We start from the raw sequence: 22,161 nt of genomic DNA, 5'->3' as shown, positions 1-22,161 counted from the left end.
TTTGAAGTCAGTCGTGAAAAAGACTTTCTGGACCAATGTTAAGCCTAATTTGTTGTATGCTACATGAAATTTATGCATCGTTGATGACCACTATCTCAATCAAGAGATAGTGGTGAACCGGCTTGCTTTATCACTTTGTTTAAACTTAATTTTACGAAATGTATTAAAGTATTTATGACGAGCTAATACTTCAATCAGAAGATAATATGGAAACCGCTCTGACCCCCTCCTGCCCTATTAACTGGTCTGCTGCTATCGGACTCTTATTTTAGAATTGTTCCTTGTTTAACAACTTTGGAGCAAAACAGATGGTGTTGGCATAGATTGGTGACAACGTGTAAACTATATAAATACATTAGCGCAATGAGTTGTCTCTCCAATTCATCATTACAGCTGTTGGTTTTTTAGCAAGCTAATTTTAACAATTTTAGCATTGACAAGAAATGTGTCAAAACACCTCAAGACAAGACATGGTATCAATAACAAGATTAAACTATCTGAAATGAATCACAATTCCCCACATGGCTGTTTCCTGTTATTGTTCCTAGCTGTCTGGCCATCCAGTATCACAACACTGGACTTCTGCCCCATTGAAGCCTGCGCATTGTTTTCCTGATGTTGTCAGCTACTCAAAGCTGGGAGGAGAGACTGAAATACAGCAATCTCTAAATAGCCAACTGCACATTAGAGGCTGCTGCCTATATTCATAGACTTGAAATCACTGGCCACTTTCATAAATGGAACACTAGTCACTTTAATAATGTGTAAATATTTTGCATTACTCATCTCATATGTATGTACTGTACTATTTTATTCTACTGTATCTTAGTCTATGCTGCGCTGACATTGCTCATCCATACTGTGCAGCCGTATTCATCAACCTGGCCAAGGCTTTTGACTCTGTCAATCACCACATTCTTATCGGCAGACTCAACAGCCTTGGTTTCTCAAATGACTGCCTCGCCTGGTTCACTACTTCTCTGATAGAGTTCAGTGTGTCAAATCGGAGGGCCTGTTGTCCGGACCTCTGGCAGTCTCTATGGGGGTGCCACAATTCTCAGGCCGACTCTTCTCTGTATACATCAATGATGTCGCTCTTGCTGCTGGTGATTCTCTGATCCACCTCTACGCAGACGACACCATTCTGTATACTTCTGGCCCTTCTTTGGACACTGTGTTAACTAACCTCCAGACGAGCTTCAACGCCATCCTTCTGTGGCCTCCAACTGCTCTTAAATGCAAGTAAAACTAAATGCATGCCCTTCAACCGATCGCTGCCCGCACCTGCCTGCCTGTTCTGACTTAGAATATGTGGACAACTACAAATACCTAGGTGTCTGGTTAGACTGTAAACTCTCCTTCCAGACTCACAAACATCTCCAATCCAAAATTAAATCTAGAATCGGCTTCCTATTTCGCACACACTGTATATAGACTTTTTTCTACTATATTATTGACTGTATGTTTGTTTATTCCATGTGTAACTCTGTGTTGTTGTATGTGTCAAACTGCTTTGCTTTATCTTGGCCAGGTCGCAGTTGTAAATGAGAACTTGTTCTCAACTAGCCTACCTGGTTAAATAAAGGTGAAATACATTTTTTTTTAAATATAGTTATATATTCTTAACTCCATTCCTTTACTTAGATTTTTGTGTGTATTGTTGTGAAATTGTTAGATATTACTGTACTGTTGGAGCTAGAAACACAAGCATTTCGCTACACCCGCAATAACATCTGCTAAACATCCAATACAATTGGATTTGATTTGGAGGTCAGATGTGATGTCATAGCTAGAATAACACATAGAACAGAATAAAACTTTGGCATCACCTTACATTAAAATGATCACATACATTTCTGTCTGAAATAAAGCCCTTTTGTTGGGGGAAAACGAATTATAATTGGCATGGCCTGGCTGCCATGCCAAAACCTATGCCCTGCAAGGCCCACCCCTGCCCAGTCATGTTAAATTATTATTTATTTAAATTGACTGATTTCCTTATATGAACTGCAACTCAGAAAAATCTTTGAAATTATTGCATGTTGCATTTATATTTTTGTTCAATATATATATATATATACATACACACAGATCCTCAGACCCCTTGTGAGACCATATGCTGACACATGCACATTTGTGGCCTGCTGGAGGTCATTTTGCAGGGCTCTGGCAGTGCTCCTCCTTGCACAAAGGCGGAGGTAGCGGTCCTGCTGCTGGGTTGTTGCCCTCCTACGGCCTCCTCCACGTCTCCTGATGTACTGGCCTGTCTCCTGGTAGCGCCTCCATGCTCTGGACACTACGCTGACAGACACAGCAAACCTTCTTGCCACAGCTCGCATTGATGTGCCATCCTGGATGAGCTGCACTACCTGAGCCACTTGTGTGGGTTGTAGACTCCGTCTCATGCTACCACTAGAGTGAAAGCACCGCCAGCATTCAAAAGTGACCAAAACATCAGCCAGGAAGCATAGGAACTGAGAAGTGGTCTGTGGTCACCACCTGCAGAACCACTCCTTTATTGGAGGTGTCTTGCTAATTGCCTATAATTTCCACCTTTTGTCTATTCCATTTGCACAACAGCATGTGAAATTTATTGTCAATCAGTGTTGCTTCCTAAGTGGACAGTTTGATTTCACAGAAGTGTGATTGACTTGGAGTTACATTGTGTTGTTTAAGTGTTCCCTTTATTTTTTTGAGCAGTGTATATAGATAAATAAATCACACCCATTTTCAATCCAGCAGCTTTCAGTGTAATTGTCATTCACCATAGAGAATGGATTTAGAAAAAATATAAACAAATAAAAGACACAAATTGACAAAAATAAATAATTTTTTTAATTGGTTTATTAAATAGTAATCAAAGATAGACTGGATCTTCATTCAGGACTCAAAAGCAGTCATAATACAATACAGCTGGCTTATAAAGTTTGTCACAGTTTTACAGTGTTCAAAGTGACCCGTTTGAACTAGGAAGGGACTAGGTTTGACATCATAAAGGGAAAAATACATTTAAATAGTGTACTAAGATACAATTCAGCCCCAGTACCACAACAGTATTGATATCTTGCGTTATAAAAAAGAACGAATGTGAATTCATGCTCTAGCAAAAGTCATTATTATTCTTTTCAATGGTGAAATGTACAACAATGTGCATCTTTAGGTAAACGCCCATATTCTTAATTTGTGAATCCTTTGATAAGAAGTGCATCTGGAGGAAGAAAAAATACATATTTTTGAAGTTCTTCTTACAACGAATACTTCTCTTTTTCAAGATACACACTCCTTTATTTGGGTCATGAATGTGTTCTTTATCAAGACTAAAAACTGTGTGATGGTTCTGCATAATTCTGCTCCCTTTTTTGACAGAAAAACTAACTGTACATCAGTTTTAGGTCGGTTGGCTGAGGCAGAGAGGATATATGTTGCATTAGGAAATCCAGCGGGCACACGTCATCTCCAGTTCATTAAACTCCAGAAAGGAACCTTTCCCTGTTCCAGAATGGAACCATATTCAGTTGTGTTCCCGTTCTGGTTCCATTTCCGACTAGGGAGGTGGGGTTGCTACTGACGACCACCAGGGGTCAGGTTGAGGTTGGCCATGAGCTCGTGAACTGAGGCAAAGATAGTGCACTCACCTGAGAGGAGACAAAAACACCAGTCAATATAATACCCCCCAAAAAAGAACATGTTGTATTTATTTTCTGTCAGAGTGTTCCAATCAAATCTTTCAGTCTATCTTCTATTTGTGTGTGCAGACAATCCCACTGACCCTGTCGTGCTGGGTGCAGCTCGCTGAACCTCTTGAGGATGTTGGAGACCATAAGTGCTGCTGCCCCAGAGGAGGAGTGTTGTCTGGGGATGTCAGCCTGCTGGGTCAAGCCCGTGGCCATGTCGTATACGATGGGAACAATGATGTTGACCGGCTCCTGGGGCAGCGGCAGCCTCTGGGTCAGCTGGAGCTGAAGGGGAGAATACAGGGTTAGTTACACTTCATACAACTTCAGTGCGAGTCAATGGAACTGTAAGATGGGTTGTAACACCTACGGAACTGATATGCAGCTATTAAACTACAATGCAGGGGAAGGATGAAAGCCAGCAAACAGAGACTGACAACAGGTGAGTGGACAACGGCCAATCAACTGCTTAAATTAAAACTAATCAGGCAAGGGAAAACCAGTACTTACGAAGAAGAGCATTTTGGACTTGAGCACCACAGCGATGGTTCCTGGGGGTGCGATGGGAGGGGCGCTGGGGGGGATGGTAAGACAGAACTGGACATTCCACTTTAACTGGGTGGCCTGGTCTGGGAACTGGAGAGGGTGACAGAAGTTAGAGAGCCACCTACACAATCATTACACATATTTATTTCTCTCACAGACAGGCAGAAACACAGCCACACATCACCAGACCCTTTATATTCTTAACTGACACAAATATATTTATGGGGTACCACACACACACACACAGCCAGAGGAAAAGGACCTCACCAGTTCAAGCTTCATGATGCGGACACAGTCCCTGAGGATGTTGGTGGGGGCGCCCAGCAGCTTGGTGAAGGCATTCAGCGTGTTGTACTTGAATGGTGGGCCGGCCACCTTGAGAGAGGAGGACGAAGAAGGGGAAGGAGGAGAGGAAAAAGGAGGAGAGGGGGAGGATAAAAAAGAGTGAGTCATTGAAATAAACGTGATTAGCAGATGTTATTGCAGGTGTAGCGAAATGCTTGTGCTTCTAGCACCGACAGTGCAGTAATATCTAACATTTAACTTTTCAGGCAAAGACTAATAGTACACAACACACAAATTTATTCCTGCACTTAATGAAGATAAAGAGAGACCTCCGACCAATTAACAGGTTCAGCTTTCCCACAGACTTTTCCAGCTTCAGATTCAAAATGACCTGCTATGGAGGTCAGTTCACCCAGCGTTTTTTTTAATAAGAAATCTTGGCTTTAGTTCCACGTTTTCGGTCAGAGACATACAGTGCATTCGGAATGTATTTAGACCCCTCGACTTTTTTCTCATTTTACTCAAAGCAAGTGTTATGTCATTAGTAAAGATTGAAACAAGTAATGATTCTACCAGGATTATGTTGGAGAGGTTTCCATTACAGAACACCCTCTGTGTTCTGTTTGACAGTTAACTCTTTATCCACATAATAGCAGTGGGTGTAAAGCCATAACACATTTGTTTTTTCCAGCAGCAGACTATGATTGATAATGTCAAAAGCCGCACTGAAATCTAACAAAATTTACCACAGGTGGACTCCAATCAAGTTGTAGAAACATCTCAAGGATGACAAATGGAAACAGGATGCACCTGAGCTCAATTTCGAGTCTGAAAAGGGTCTGAATACTTACATAAATAAGGTATCTGTTTTAATAAATTTATAAATTTCCACCAAAAACAAAACTGTTTTCGCTTTGTCATTATGTGTAGTAGATGGATTAAATAAATAACATCTCATACATTTTAGAATAAGGCTGTAACGTAACAAAATGTGGATAGGGTCAAGGAGTCTGAATACTTTCCGAATGCACTGTATGTATGTACAGTTGAAGTCGGAAGTTTACATACACTTAGGTTGGAGTCATTAGAACTCGTTTTTCAACCACTCCACAAATTTCTTGATAACAAACTAGTCTAGGGCAAGTCGGTTAGGACATCTACTTTATGCATGACACAAGTCATTTTTCTAACAATTGTTTACAGACAGATTATTTCACTTATAATTCACTGTATCACAATTCCAGTGGGTCAGAAGATTACATACACTAAGTTGACTGTGCCTTTAAAAAACATGCTTCTGATAGGCTAATTGACATAATTTGAGTCAATTGGAGGTGTACCTGTGGATGTATTTCAAGGCCTACCTTCAAACTCATTGCCTCTTTGCTTTACATCATGGGAAAATCAGAAGAAATCAGCCAAGACGTCAGAAAAAAACATTGTAGACCTCCAAACCCTGAAGGTACTACGTTCATCTGTACAAACAATAGTACGCAAGTATAAACACTATGGGACCACGCAGCCATCGTACCGCTCAGGAAGGAGACCCATTCTGTATCCTAGAGATGAACGTACTTTGGTGCGAGAAGTGCAAATCAATCCCAGAACAACAGCAAAAGACCTTGTGAAGATGCTGGAGGAAACAGGTACACAAGTATCTATATCACATGTACATGCACACACATGTACTACACCCTTCATGGGAAAAAGAACAGACACTGGAGAGAGGAACTCTGCCTAGAAGGCCAGCATCCCGGAATCGCCTCTTCACTGTTGACGTTGAGACTGGTGTTTTGCGGGTACTATTTAATGAAGCTGCCAGTTGAGGACTTGTGAAGCGTCTGTTTCTCAAACAAGACACTCTAAATGTACATGTCCTCTTGCTCAGTTGTACACTGGGGCCTCCCACTCCTCTTCTATTCTGGTTAGAGCCAGTTTGCGTAGTACATAGAGTTGTAAATGTAAATGTTGTACGAGATCTTAAGTTTATTGGCAATTCCTCGCATGGAATGGGTTAACCAAGTTATGCAGACGACACCATTCTGTATACTTCTGGCCCTTCTTTGGACACTATGTTAACTAACCTCCAGACGAGCTTCAATGCCATACAACTCTCCTTCCGTGGCCTCCAACTGCAAGTAAAACTAAATGCATGCTCTTCAACTGATCGCTGCCTGCACCTGCACGCCCGCCAGCATCACTACTCTGGACGGTTCTGACTTAGAATATGTGGACAACTACAAATACCTAGGTGTCTGGTACGCTCTCGTTGGCTGGCACTCGCTTCATATTCGTCGCCAAACCCACTGGCTCCAGGCCATCTATAAGTATTTGCTAGGTAAAGCCCCGCCTTATCTTAGCTCACTGGTCACCATAGCAGCACCCACCCATAGCACACGCTCCAGCAGGTATATTTCACTAGGGACCCCCAAAGCCAATTCGTCGTTTGGCCGCCTTTCCTTCCACTTCTATGCTAACAATGACTGGAATGAATTGCAAAAATCACTGAAGCTGGAGACTCATATCTCCCTCACTAACTTTAAGCATCAGCTATCAGAGCAGCTTACAGATCATTGCACCTGTACATAGCCCATCTGTAAATAGCCCATCCAACTACCTCATCCCCATATTGCTATTTATATATATAAAAAAAATGTTTTTGCTCTTTTGCACCCCAGTATCTCTACTTGCACATTCATCTTCTGCACATCTATCACTCCAGTGTAAATTTGCTGAATTGTAATTATTTCGCCAGTACGGCCTATTTACTAGTATTATTTATTGCCTTACCTACTTCATTTGCACACACTGTATATAGACTTTTCTATTGTGTTATTGACTGTACGTTTGTTTATTCCATGTGTAACTCTGTGTTGTTGATTGTGTCACACTGTTTTGCTTTATCTTGGCCAGGTCGCAGTTGTAAATGAGAACTTGTTCTCAACTGGCTTACCTGGTTAAACAAAAGGTGAAATAAAAAAAAATTAAATTCACGCAGTTGATGTTGAGATGTCTGTTACTTGAACTCTGTCAAGCATTTTTTTGGGCTGCAATCTGAGGTGCAGTTAAGTCTAATGAACTTATCCTCTGCAGCAGAGGTAACTCTGGGTCTTCCTTGCCTGTGTCTTCATGAGAGCCAGTTTCATCATAGTGCTTGATGGTTTTTGTGAAGGCACTTGAAGAAACGTTAAAAGTTCTTGAAATGTTCCGGATTGACTGACCTTCATGTCTTAAAGTAATGGACTGTCATTTGTCTTTGCTTATTTGAGCTGTTCTTGACATAATATGGACTTGGTCTTTTACCAAATAGGGCTATCTTCTGTATACCAACCCTACATTGTCACACCACAAGTGATTGGCTCAAACGCATTAAGGAAAGAAATTCCACAAATTAACTTTTAACAAGGCACACCTGTTCACTGAAATCCATTCCAGGTGGCTACCTCATAAAGCTGGTTGAGAGAATGGCAAGAGTGCGCAAAGCTGTCATCAAGGCAAAGGGTGGCTATGTTGAAGAATCTCAAATATAAAATATATTTTGATTTGTTTAACCCTTTTTTGGTTACTACATGATTCCATACGTGTCATTTCATAGTTTTGATGTCTTCACTACTATTCTAAAATGTAGAAAATAGTACAAATAAAGAAAAACCCTTGAATGAGTAGGTTTGTCCAAGCTTTTGACTGGTACTGTAATTACAGCCATTTTGTTTCTTACTTTCTCTGACTGAAAAGATAGTTTACTGAAAGAAACTCATTTGTTTAGGAAAAACATTCCCTATTCCCTCAACCCTTGCTCTCTTTACTTGAAATATGTATGCATCGCATACACGTGACCAATAGGTCCTGACATATAACCTATCATTATCACATCAATAAATTGGTTATAACAAACTCCCAACACCAACACGTGAAAAAGAACGAGGGAATGTTTACTGGTTGCTCAGGAGGGAAAGGGGAAGTCAGATGTGTGGAAGACATTTGACTTAGTTTTGGAAACTAATGGAGATCCAGAAAAATGAGGGTAAAGGCGCAAGCGCTGCATGCCAAACAGGTGCTGTTATATTAATAATAGTTATTTCTGACCATTTGGAACGGTGTAAAAAAACTACGGTAAATAAATTGAAGTATTATCTAACGCCAAAATTATAATATATTAATCCTTTATTACAGCAAAGACTAGGAACAGTTGCATGCATCATGAATTGCGGCTTATTTATTGTTTAGGCTAATTAGCCAAAGCTCCCTTTGTTATTTCATTTAAAAAATGCTTGATTGCATTTCAAAGCATGAATGACTCGTATGCGGTATGATGACATGAAACGAATTAATGATTGATATATTGAAATATAGGCCTAAGTAAGTTACGGTACTAAGACTAAACAGGACGTGCTCTTAGGCCTACAGCGGGTGGTTATAAGAAACCTAATATTTATAAATGAAATTACTTATTATAATGATGATCATAATAATAATTGTAATAATAACAACAAGAAGGAGATCAAGAAAAAGGAGGGTATAGGAGTGAGAGCTGCATGTATATTATGTGTGACAATTTCTGCCAGTTTGGAACAGTGTAAACAACACAAAATCAATTATAATATCAGAGAGTCTGTTCTAAAAATGTTGTTAAAAACAGCCAATTTGTGAAATTGCTTTATCTGACATTTTGCAGTTGCGTGAGGCTTGGTGCTCACGGAATCAGTAGGCTATTAAACAAACACTCAAACTAGCAACAGAAGCAGGATCTGTCTTTTTTCTGTAGATATATATATACACATATATAAATATATATATACAGTGGGGAGAACAAGTATTTGATACACTGCCGATTTTGCAGGTTTTCCTACTTACAAAGCATGTAGAGGTCTGTAATTATTATCATAGGTACACTTCAACTATGAGAGACGGAATCTAAAACAAAAATCCAGAAAATCACATTGTATGATTTTTAAGTAATTAATTTGCATTTTATTGCATGACATAAGTATTTGATACATCAGAAAAGCAGAACTTAATATTTGGTACAGAAACCTTTGTTTGCAATTACAGAGATCATACGATTCCTGTAGTTCTTGACTAGGTTTGCACACACTGCAGCAGGGATTTTGGCCCACTCCTCCCTACAGATCTTCTCCAGATCCTTCAGGTTTCGGGGCTGTCGCTGGGCAATACGGACTTTCAGCTCCCTCCAAAGATTTTCTATTGGGTTCAGGTCTGGAGACTGGCTAGGCCACTCCAGGACCTTGAGATGCTTCTTACGGAGCCACTCCTTAGTTGCCATGGCTGTGTGCTTCGTGTCGTTGTCATGCTGGAAGACCCAGCCACGACCCATCTTCAATGCTCTTACTGAGGGAAGGAGGTTGTTGGCCAAGATCTCGCGATACATGGCCCCATCCATCCTCCCCTCAATACGGTGCAGTCGTCCTGTCCCCTTTGCAGAAAAGCATCCCCAAAGAATGATGTTTCCACCTCCATGCTTCACGGTTGGGATGGTGTTCTTGGGGTTGTACTCATACTTCTTCTTCCTCCAAACACGGCGAGTGGAGTTAGACCAAAAAGCTCTATTTTTGTCTCATCAGACCACATGACCTTCTCCCATTCCTCCTCTGGATCATCCAGATGGTCATTGGCAAACTTCAGACAGGCCTGGACATGCACTGGCTTAAGCAGGGGGACCTTGCGTGCGCTGCAGGATTTTAATCCATGACGGCGTAGTGTGTTACTAATGGTTTTCTTTGAGACTGTGGTCCCAGCTCTCTTCAGGTCATTGACCAGGTCCTGCCGTGTAGTTCTGGGCTGATCCCTCACCTTCCTCATGATCATTGATGCCCCACGAGGTGAAATCTTGCATGGAGCCCCAGACCGAGGGTGATTGACCGTCATCTTGAACTTCTTCCATTTTCTAATAATTGCGCCAACAGTTGTTTCCTTCTCACCAAGCTGCTTGCCTATTGTCCTGTAGCCCATCCCAGCCTTGTGCAGGTCTACAATTTTATCCCTGATGTCCTTACACAGCTCTCTGGTCTTGGCCATTGTGGAGAGGTTGGAATCTGTTTGATTGTGTGTGGACAGGTGTCTTTTATACAGGTAACGAGTTCAAACAGGTGCAGTTAATACAGGTAATGAGTGGAGAACAGGAGGGCTTCTTAAAGAAAAACTAACAGGTCTGTGAGAGCCGGAATTCTTACTGGTTGGTAGGTGATCAAATACTTATGTCATGCAATAAAATGCAAATTAATTATTTAAAAATCATACAATATGATTTTCTGGATTTTTGTTTTAGATTCCGTCTCTCACAGTTGAAGTGTACCTATGATAAAAATTACAGACCTCTACATGCTTTGTAAGTAGGAAAACCTGCAAAATCGGCAGTGTATCAAATACTTGTTCTCCCCACTGTATATATAAATATATATATAAATATATATATATAAATATATATATATATATAAATATATATATATATATATATATATATATATATATAAATATATATATCACACACACATATATAGATATATATAAAATATATATATACACACATATATATATAATATATATATAATATACAGTGGGGAGTACAAGTTTTTGATACACTGCAAATTTTGCAGGTTTTCCTACTTACAAAGCATGTAGAGGTCTGACATTTTTATCATAGGTACACTTCAACTGTGAGAGACGGAATCTAAAACAAAAATCCAGAAAATCGCATTGTATGATTTTTAAGTAATTCATTTGCATTAATAGATCCTCGGACAGCGACCGTTAACGTGGAAGAAAACGCATTTCTTAAATAAAATAATATATTTATTAGTGTTGCACCATTATTTTTACATAATATACCCATTTACAATTTCAGTAGCACGTCTTAGAGTGTGGCATCCCCGTGGCCTCCGCAATGGATAAGTCCACTGAGACAGGTGCGAATCAGACCGGTGTCTTGTGCACCATGAACAAAAAATAGATTTGAGACTGCTCGACTAAAGAAATCTCAGTCAACCAAAAGCCTATCGACCAAACAATCGACCAGTTGACTAAATTTGGTCAGCCCTAGTGGAAATTTTAAGGCCTTCCTCTGACACCATCTGGTATAAAGATCCTGGATGGCAGGGAGCTTGGTCCCAGTGATGTACTGGGCCGTATGCACTACCCTCTGTAGCGCCTTCCGGTCGGCTGCCAAGCAGTTGCCACACCAAGCGGTCATGCAGGCGGTCAAGATGCTCTCAATGGTGCAGCTGTAGAGGCCCATGCCAAATATTTTCAGCCTCCTGAGGGGGAAGAGGTGTAGTCGTGCCCTTTTCACAACTTTGTTGGTGTGTTTAGACAATGATAGGTCTTTAGTGATGTGGACACTAAAGAACTTGAAGTGCTCGACCTGTTCCACCACAGCCCCGTCGATGTGAATGGGGGCGTGTTCGCCCCTCCGTTTCCTGTAGTCCACGATCAACTCTTTTGTCTTGCTGACGTTGAGGGAGAGGTTCTTGTCCAGGCACCACACTGCCAGGTCTCTGATCTCCCTGTAGGCCGTCTCATCGTCATCGGTGATCAGGCCTACCACCGTTGTGTTGTCGGCAAACTTAAATGATGGTGTTAGAGTCGTGCACAGCCATGCATTCGTGGGTGAACATGGAGTATAGTCATTTTAGACAAGTTACCTTGGCGTTCCAGGGTACAGGGACTATGGTGGTCTACTTGAAACATGTAGGTATAACAGACTGGGTCAGGGAGAGGTTGACCTGCTTTAAGGTCTTACTCACGTCGCCTATGGAGCGCGTAATCACACAGTCGTCCGGAAAAGCTGGTGCTCTCGCATGGTTCAGTGTTGCTTGCCTCGAAGCGAGCATAGAAGGCATTTCACTCGTCTGGTAGGTTCACGTCACTGTGCAGCTTGTGGCTGGGTTTCTCTTTGTAATCCGTGATAGTTTGCAAGCCCTGCCACATCCTACAAGTGTCAGAGCTGCTGTAGTAGGATTTGATCTTAGTCTGTATTGACGCTTTGCCTGTTTGATGGTTCGTCAGAGGGCATAGCGGGATTTCTTATAAGGGTCCGGCTTAGTGTCCCGCTCCTTGAAAGCGGCAGCTCTAGCCTTTAGTTAGGTGTGGATGTTGCCTGTAATCCATGGCTTCTGGTTGGGATATGTACATACGGTTACTGTAGGGACGACGTTATCGATGCACTTATTAATGAAGGCGGTGACTGATGTGGTAAACTCCTCAAAGCCATTGGATGAGTCCCGGAACATATTCAGTTATTGCTAACGAAACAGTCCTGTAGTTTAGCATCCGCTTCATGGGACCACTTCCGTATTGAGCATGTCACTGGTACGTCCTGTTTGAGTTTTTGCTTGTAAACAGGAATCAGAAGGATAGAGTTATGGTCAGATTTTCCAAATGGAGGGCAAGGAAAGCTTTGTATGCATCTCTGTGTGTGGAGTAAAGGTGATCTAGGGTTTATTTGCCTCTAGTTGCACAGGTGACATGCTAGTAAAAATTCGCTAAGACAGATTTCAGTTTTCCTGCATTAAAATCACCGGCCGCTAGGAGCGCCGCCTCTAGATGAGTATTTTATTGTTTGCTTATGGCCCTATACAGATCGTTGAGTGTGGTCTTAGTGCCAGCATCGGTTTGTGGTGGTAAACAGACCGCTACAAAAAAAATATAGATGAAAACTTGGTCAATAGTATGGTCTACAACTTATCGAGACTTCCTTAATATTAGATATCGCCCACCAGCTGTTAACAAAAGAGACACACACCTCCCCCTTGAGCTTACTGCCATTTTGTCCTGCCGATGCATAGAAAGAACAGCTAAATGTCAATTATGCATGTCCTCGTTCAGCCAAGTTTCAGGGAAACATAGGATATCAAAGTTCGTCAGGTCCCGTTGATAGGATAGTCTTGAATGGCGCTTGTCCAGTTCGTTCTCCAGTGATTGTACCTTCGCCAATAGAACAGAGGGTAGAGGGGGTTTATTTACTCGCCGCTGTAGTTTTATCAGGGTGCAAGGACATCGGCCTCTATATCGCCGTCTCTTTCTCTTCAGAGTGTCGGGGATAAGGGCCTTGTCCGGGGTTAGCAGTATGTTGTGTTCCGCCGACTCGTTGAAGTAGAAATCTTAATCTAAATGGAGCTTAGTGATCGCTGTTCTGATGTCCAGAAGCTCTTTTCAGTCATAGACAATGATGTCCGAAACATTATGCGCCAAAAAAGTTAAGATAAGCAAAAAAAAGCAGCGTTTACTGTGAATGTGATATCCACAAACGCGGGAACATTGCCTATAAAAGCTGCATTGTCGACAACCCACACAGAAACAAATTGAATCCCGGCATAACTGTGTCTTAAAGAGACAGAAAATGCTCCTTACTTTTCTCTGATGTAGATATTTTTCATAGCATCAGTGAGAGGAGTCTACTACTTCAGATTCACTGCCATGGGTCATCTTACTCATATATACCTTAACCATAATGACCAGAGAATTATGGACAATGAGGAATACATTCACCACCACGGCTATTTCAGGTATTATGTCTAATGTATTGACTTTAGAACTGGAGGAGGAAGATGGTCTACATGAGTCTCCCCTCAGGCAGGATGCTCAACGATACTTCAAATAACCACGACACCTTCAGTGGCTTCCTGCTCTTCCCAATGTGAAGAGAACACCACCAATACTGTAAAGAACTCAGCGTAATGAACTCAATGCTGTCAACAGGACCACACATTTCAAACCAATAAATGTGCGGGCATCCTTAAGAAACTACACTAGTCTTACCCGAGTCTCAAAGAACTTCTCCAGGACCTGTAGCTCCTCCTGTGACCAGGGACCGGTGTTCTCGGGGGTGACTTTGAGCTGCAGGGTCTGGTAGGTCTTTGGGTTGAGTGCCACGCGACACTTCAACACCTCTGTCTTGAACATGATCACACCCGGCTCGTTTGAGTTCACAATAGACAGCTGGAGAAAGGGAGGAGGGGAGGAGAGAGAAGGATTATTATAATAGGGGAAAAAATGACAAAAACACTAAGTAAAAATAGAAAGATTGTTCCACATTAGCTCTACAAAGTACCATCATCTACATGGCATTTTCAAAAGATCACATTTTAATTGGGGAAGGAAACTAGCCTCTATCTACTAATGCTTGGGCTGAAGGTTCAAGAGATTGAAGGCTGGGGAAAAGCAGTGGGGTTAAGGAACAGCCCAGCAACGAACTTCTACCAAGGAGTTAGACAGAGATGAAGTCATTAGAATAGTGCTGGGCGATATGGCCTAAAAATCCTATCTCGATTTTTTCAAACGATATATCTCAATTTAAAAAAAATGTTTTCTCTAAATAAGCATTATTGTAAAATTAAAGGTTAAAATACACGGCATTTCAAACAGTCAGCGATAATCTAATGAATTCAGGGCTTGTGAAGTTATACCTAGTCTAAATATAAGCCTTCAAAACCATAAAACTCACTAATAATCAAATTATTATCAAAATAGTTTAACCTGATCTTTTTGCCACATGCGACAAACTGAGCATTCATTTTTTCAGAAACAATGTTCATTTATACTCTCGTTTTAGTAGTGTCTACTCTGCGCACATTTTGAGTAGTTGAGACATAAAAAGGGTACTGTTAGACAAGGTTAACTTCTCCTCTACTACAGTAAAATAATGTCTCAATGTGTTTTGGTGTCAATATCACAGATTCTGTTGGACCAAACCTCAAATCCAAAAAACGAGTTGAAACCGCTTGTCAGAACTCTGTTGGCGTGAGAGGCAGGGGGAGGGGCTTGGTGTGTGTATGTAAACCATAGAAAAAGAGACAAACTGAAATTTGCCCAAAATCAAGCCAATGCGTTTCTATGGGTTTATTTTGGACCTAAGCTTGTCGCCTGCCTTCACGCCTTTGGGACAACAACTCCCAGTGTTAGGGCGGAAACGTGCATCTTGTCATTTATACAGATCTCTGGTGTAAATGGGAAGGTGAACACAGCACAGAGGAGCGAAGGAGACGAGACCAAAACTACAACATGAAAACAAAACCCTCATAACAACAAAAAATAACAAAACCTTGATTCTTGCCATTCAGGCATTTTAATTACCGCGCAAAAACATATATTCAAAAGAATTTGATATATCGCCCACACCTAATTTGGAGCTGGCTAAATCAGGCTTCATTTGACAGTGACATGAAGAAATGGGATGAGAGATGGTTAAGCTGAGGAGAGATGGGGTATGAACAGATGTTTGAGGACAGTGGTAACACTCACGTTAGCCTCCAGCTGGATGAGATAGAGAGAGAGATGGAGGGATGAGATGGAAGGATTAAATGGAGAGAGGGAAAGAAGATGTGAGAAGAACAGAAATACCTTTTTTTTTAAGCCAGAGGTTAAGTGGGTGAGTGAGAAAGGGAAAGACGAGCAGAGAGAAAGACACAGAGCAGCACAAAGACACTGAAGAAAGAAAGACAGATAGACTAAACTCAGACATGAGTGGACCACAGATCACCACTCACGTTGGGCTCCAGCTGGATGATCCTCTGCAGGTGGCGTCTCATGATAACCGAGCCCAGGAAGCGCTCCAGCGGAGAGCAGAGGTAACTTCCTGCCAGGCCCGGAACCAGGCAGGGGGTGGGCGAGGGCAGCAGCAGCACGTGCAAGGCATTGTGGGTGAGGATGGTGGGGATGGAGGCAGCCCAGGAGCGCTGAGGTAGCTTACGGGGCGGGGGCATACTGCTGGGCATGGACCCGGAACCTGGAGAGGGAGACACATAAACATGCCATTTATTAATACGTCTTTTTTTTTAAATACACATTCATGAAGATGTCTTAACATTTTCAACCTTTGGAAAACAGAACTGATTTCAGTGGATTGTCATTCAGGGAGCAGGGTTTCCGTTAGCCGGTAATAGCCAGCTTTTGCCCAGATTTTTGTTGTTGTTGAAAAGCTGATAAATGAAATTGGCGCCGTCCGGAGTCGGATAACCGCTAAAAACTATTTTTCCCAGTCGGATAGTTTTGTTTCCCCAGTTCCCAGTTGACTTGAACGCACTGAAGTCGGACATGTCCGTGTTGTTCATCAGCGTGTCAAACGCTACTTTGCAATGAGCTGAAGTCAGTAGGCTATGCCTAATTAATTGTTTGAAACCTGAACATTTTAAAACATATGAGGAATGTCTTATCTTGCTTCAAAGTAGCCTACTAGATCTCCTCTCGTTCTACATTTCTAACACATATTTGAATCTCTGTCACATGAAACCGTTTGTGTGAGAGGCGCCCTTTTGACACTGTGGTTTCCTGCCAGTTGCATTATGGAACAAACATTCACTTGTAGCCTACTGCCTTGTGTGCATTGCTGCGCTTATAATGTGAAGAAATTACCGTTTTTTTGACCTGACGAAGATGCGTTTTCGAATCGAAACGTTGTCCATAAAGAGGCGAACTGGGACTGTGTGTGGGCCTTCTTGTTCTTTACTAAGAAATAATAGTTAATCAACATTAAGCTAAACGTTCTGATCTTCTGCATCACTCATGTAGACTAGGCTTACTGGTTGTATGAATTTGGGATCTATTGTCCCACAGCTGTCCCAGAGTCTGTTTGGAATAGGTTATTTCTTCCTCCACAAGCTGACCAATAAAATAGCTAGCCTAAAATGTTCTACTATAGTGGATTGACAAAGGCTAGTGATTTTGCTGTTCGTTACTCATCTTGTTGGCTGAGGAAAGGTAAATGTGGACACTTATTCTAACATGTTCAAAGTGCACATCAGAATTCAGTAAGAAGGATCGCATATCGTTGCATCCTCGACTGGCATGTTCTGTTAATATGATTTACCATATTGTAAATGTGATCTGTCATTCTGAGCACAGTGGGTGGACGCCCTAATCAGGTTATGCACCCAATGCCTATGGGTCCGGTGAATTTCCCAAATGTCCAGTAAATTAAAATGTTGTCGGTCAAATGTCCGGCGCCAATCCAGTCAGAGAGTCATGTATGGGGATGTAGAGTTTCTACGGTGTGTGTGTGTGTGTGTGTGTGTGGTACTCACTGGAGCCGGCGCGCGGGGAGTGTGAGGCGTCGGGGATGGGTGAGTGGAGTGAGGGGTTTCCAGGGGACATGCCGTGGATGCGAGCCCCAGGAGAGGGCCCTGAGACTTGGGGAGAGCCTGGCCACTGGCCCCTCTGGTTGGGAGATACCATAGCATAGGGGGAGCTGGGGTCCAGAGCACCTGGGAAACATACAGACAAATACTCTAAACCTTTGTCTTTTTCACACTCACTCACCATCATCATCATCATCATCATCATCGTCGACATCAATACAGTGTCCACTGATATTATCAGTCATCATCATCCTCAACATAATCACAGCAATAATAATCAATAATTGTCATGAACCTATTTGTTTACTCAGACAAACAGTCAGACATGAACCAAGACGCACAAAAACACACATATACACAGACTGTCACGTTCTCAAACACTTCCATTTACTCCCCAATTAACACTCTCCACTGTTAAACCACCACTGAGTGCCCACTGCCCAGTCAAGCTTGAGTTCAACTTCTCAACCGCCTGAAAACAGACTAAACAGGTGTCAGAACTATCCAAGGGACCGGTGAGCAACAGCACAGGGACCAGTGCAAGTCCATGGGCCAAAGGTTGGAAACACTGATCAATGTGCCCAAAAAGTTCACCAGTCAGCCAGCCAGCCTGCCAGTCAGACAGCTAGCTAGCCTGCCAGCCCATATACAGCCCATGTGTCACTCAACCTGCACCATGGACCGGTTATGGTTCTACTCCTCTACCCCAGCCCCCTCCTCTACCCCAGCCCAGTCCCCTCCTCTACCCCAACCCAACCCCCTCCTCTACCCCGGCCCAGTCCCCTCCTCTACCCAGGCCCAGTCCCCTCCTCTACCCAGGCCCAGTCCCCTCCTCTACCCAGGCCCAGTCCCCTCCTCTACCCAGGCCCAGTCCCCTCCTCTACCCAGGCCCAGTCCCCTCCCCTCCTCTACCCCAACCCAACCCCCTCCTATACCCCAGCCCCCTCCTATACCTCAGTACCATCCTCTACCCCAGTCCAGTCCCCTCTACCCCAGCCCCCTCCTCTACCCCAGGCCAGTCCCCTCCTCTACCCCAAGCCCAGTCCCCTCCTCTAACCCAGCCCAACCCAGTCCCCTCTACCCCAATCCAACCCCCTCCTCTACCCCCAACCCAAGCTCCTCCTCTACCCCCAACCCAAGCTCCTCCTCTACCCCCAACCCAAGCTCCTCCTCTACCCCCAACCCAAGCTCCTCCTCTAACCCAGCCCAACCCAGTCCCCTCCTCTACCCCAGCCCCCTCCTCTACCCCAGCCCAACCCAGTCCCCTCCTCTACCCCAGCACCAGTCTCCTCTACCCCAGCCCAACCCAGCCCCCTCCTCTACCCCAGCCCAACCCAGTCCCCTCCTCTACCCCAGCCCCCTCCTCTACCCCAGCCCAACCCAGTCCCCTCCTCTACCCCAGCCCAGTCTCCTCTACCCCAGCCCAACCCAGTCCCCTCCTCTACCCCAGCCCAACCCAGTCCTCTCCTCTCCCCCAGCCCAACCCAGTCCCCTCCTCTACCCCAGCCCTCTGCTCTACCCCAGCCCAGTCCTCTACCCCAGCCCAGTCCAGTCCTCTACCCCAGCCCCCTCTACCCTAGCCCAGTCCCCTCTACCCTAGCCCAGTCCCCTCTACCCTAGCCCAGTCCCCTCTACCCAAGCCCAGCCCTCTCCCTCAGTGCAGCCCAGTCTAGTCCCCTTCTCTACCCCGGGACAACCCAGTCCTCTCCTCTACCCCAGCCCTCTCCTCTACTACAGCCCAGTCCTCTCCTCTACCACAGCCTCAGCCTGTACCTGTGGTCTTTGTGCGCTGAACCATTTACCCTGCGGGCTGGCAAAGCTGGTCGGGCCCATAGCTATGCCCAGAGAGGAGGGAGAAGGGGTATGCCCAAAGGGAGAGGGGGAGCTCAATGCTCCGCTAGTAGAGCCCAATGAATGGGTAGTCCCTGCGCGCACACACACACACACACACACAAACTGATCAAAAAAGCTTGTCAGACACACTCACATACATCCATTCATACACACACATGCATACACTGACCCATACACAGACCCATACACAGACAAGCAAACACACACACACAGGAGAACACACAAGCTAAGTTGGACAGCAGACGCAGGCTCTAGGGCTGAGATGGGTGAGCAGGACTGGATAATGCTTCCTCCCTTCTGGGCTCAACTCTCTCACACACAGTTTGCCATTCAGCATGTGCATGACCGCAGTGGAAGGGCGAACACACACACGGAGTGATATCACTTAGCAGGGACCCGGGAGCATTTGGTCTCTTTCCTCTGTTCTGTAGAGGGATGCCAAGCACACATGGCACAAACAGGGCACACGCCAGCACAACCACACCATCCCCTCTCACCTGGGGACTGTGTGGGCACGTTGGGATGGTAAGGGGTGGGAGGGGAGGTTAGGGGAGGGTACACTCCACCAGGACCCGCTCTCATTGGCTGTTGTTGCTGCTGGGCCTGTAATTGGCTCATAAAGGTGTCCATCATGTCGCCTCCCACCGGCGAGGGCGGGTTGTCGTCTTCATTGACGGAGCGTCGCCGAGCGTCCTGGTTACTGTCAACAAACATGTTGAGGAACGTCTGGTAGAGAGAGCGAGAGAGAGGAGGGGGAACAAAGAAAGAAAGAAAGAAAGAAAGAAAAGGAGAGAGAGAAAGGAGAGAGAGAAAGGAGAGAGAGGGAGAGAGAGATAAAGGTATAATTGAATTCAACATCCGATATTTTAATACAACTGAATCTTGACAATTTCAAATTCCTAAAACAAATTATCCCCACCCCCCAAGCCCTCTCCCGTACCTTGAGCCCCGGGGCGGGGTAGAAGCCCTCCACGATCTTGGTGTTGTCGAAGAGGCTGTAGGCCCCGTCTCGTATGGCCACCACCCCGCGGCTGCGGCAGTAGATGTCGATGCAGTACATGTTGCGGAAGGCCAGGCGGATGTGTGTGGCTGACTGGGGCAGGATGGAGAAACACTGATAGGCCGTGTTAGTGCGCTGGGTCAGCCCCAGCATGGGCACCGTGGGCAGCTTGTTGATGGCATTCAGAGGGGCCTGGGTATCTGACAGCACCTGGTGAGGGAGGAAGAGAAAAGAGAAGTTAGAAAACAAATGTCATGGAAATCAGGCCCCTTTGGTAGGCGGCCCGGCCCCTGTATAGTTAGGTTGCGCGTGTGGACGGCCCTGCCCCTGTATAGTTAGGTTGCGCACGTGGACCACCCGGCCCTCGCATCGTTCGGTTGCGCGTGTGGACGGCCCTGCCCCTGTATAGTTAGGTTGAGCGTGTGAACGGCCCTGCCCCTGTATAGTTAGGTTGAGCGTGTGAACGGCCCTGCCCCTGTATAGTTAGGTTGAGCGTGTGAACGGCCCTGCCCCTGTATAGTTAGGTTGAGCGTGTGAACGGCCCTGCCCCTGTATAGTTAGGTTGAGCGTGTGAACGGCCCTGCCCCTGTATAGTTAGGTTGAGCGTGTGGACGGCCCTGCCCCTGTATAGTTAGGTTGAGCGTGTGGACGGCCCTGCCCCTGTATAGTTAGGTTGAGCGTGTGGACGGCCCTGCCCCTGTATAGTTAGGTTGAGCGTGTGGACGGCCCTGCCCCTGTATAGTTAGGTTGAGCGTGTGGCCGGCCCTGCCCCTGTATAGTTAGGTTGAGCGTGTGGCCGGCCCTGCCCCTGTATAGTTAGGTTGAGCGTGTGGCCGGCCCTGCCCCTGTATAGTTAGGTTGAGCGTGTGGACGGCCCTGCCCCTGTATAGTTAGGTTGCGCGTGTGGACGGCCCTGCCCCTGTATAGTTAGGTTGAGCGTGTGGACGGCCCTGCCCCTGTATAGTTAGGTTGAGCGTGTGGACGGCCCTGCCCCTGTATAGTTAGGTTGAGCGTGTGGACGGCCCTGCCCCTGTATAGTTAGGTTGCGCGTGTGGACGGCCCTGCCCCTGTATAGTTAGGTTGAGCGTGTGGAAGGCCCTGCCCCTGTATAGTTAGGTTGAGCGTGTGGACGGCCCTGCCCCTGTATAGTTAGGTTGAGCGTGTGGCCGGCCCTGCCCCTGTATAGTTAGGTTGAGCGTGTGGACGTGCAGTACCTGTAGTAGCGGGACCACAGTAGGGGTCTTGTTGAACATCTCCTGTAGTTGATGCAGTATAATGTTGTGGCAGTTACTACAGCCTGAGTTAGGGCCTACTGTTCCTAGAGAGAGATGGAACCTCTGGCTGCTACTGTTCCACTGGATGGTCACCTAGAGGAGAGAGGAGGGGGCGAGAGAGGAGAGAGGAAGTGAGAGAGTAGCGAGAGAAGGAATGAGAGAGCGCAAGCGTCTCATTAGAGGTCGGCATGTCAGATTAATTAGGGCCAATTTCAAGTTTTCATAACCATCGGTAATCAGCCTTTTTGGACGCTGATTATGGCAGATTACATTGCAATCCACGAGGTGACTGCGTGGCACGCTGACCATCTGTTACGCGAGTGCAGCATCAAAAGGACCTTGTGGCTGCAAGGAGCCAAGGTAAGTTGCTAGCTAGCATTAAACAATCTTCACTAGTTAACTACACATGGTTGATGATATTACTAGGTTAACTAGCTTGT

The 22,161-nt window shown here is 44.8% G+C and overlaps 1 protein-coding gene across 1 annotated transcript in view; it reads right to left on the bottom strand.

Moving 5' to 3' along the window:
* Window positions 1-2,826: 2,826 nt before the first annotated feature.
* The window catches only part of LOC139547149 (mediator of RNA polymerase II transcription subunit 14-like), a 41,691-nt gene continuing 22,356 nt past the window's right edge, over window positions 2,827-22,161 (bottom strand). Inside the window, exons 20-29 of the mRNA XM_071356201.1 lie at window positions 21,662-21,814; window positions 20,388-20,657; window positions 19,945-20,173; window positions 17,540-17,719; window positions 16,007-16,245; window positions 14,280-14,459; window positions 4,488-4,595; window positions 4,185-4,310; window positions 3,770-3,959; window positions 2,827-3,635 (exon numbers count right to left, since the gene is read on the bottom strand). Coding sequence (XP_071212302.1) covers window positions 3,562-3,635; window positions 3,770-3,959; window positions 4,185-4,310; window positions 4,488-4,595; window positions 14,280-14,459; window positions 16,007-16,245; window positions 17,540-17,719; window positions 19,945-20,173; window positions 20,388-20,657; window positions 21,662-21,814 — 1,749 coding nt within the window. The 3' untranslated portion in view covers window positions 2,827-3,561. The remainder of the gene's footprint in view (window positions 3,636-3,769; window positions 3,960-4,184; window positions 4,311-4,487; window positions 4,596-14,279; window positions 14,460-16,006; window positions 16,246-17,539; window positions 17,720-19,944; window positions 20,174-20,387; window positions 20,658-21,661; window positions 21,815-22,161) is intronic.

This window comes from Salvelinus alpinus, chromosome 20 (assembly GCF_045679555.1).
Source record: "Salvelinus alpinus chromosome 20, SLU_Salpinus.1, whole genome shotgun sequence".
NCBI lineage: Eukaryota > Metazoa > Chordata > Actinopteri > Salmoniformes > Salmonidae > Salvelinus > Salvelinus alpinus.
This window is presented reverse-complemented; position numbering and strand designations above follow the sequence as displayed.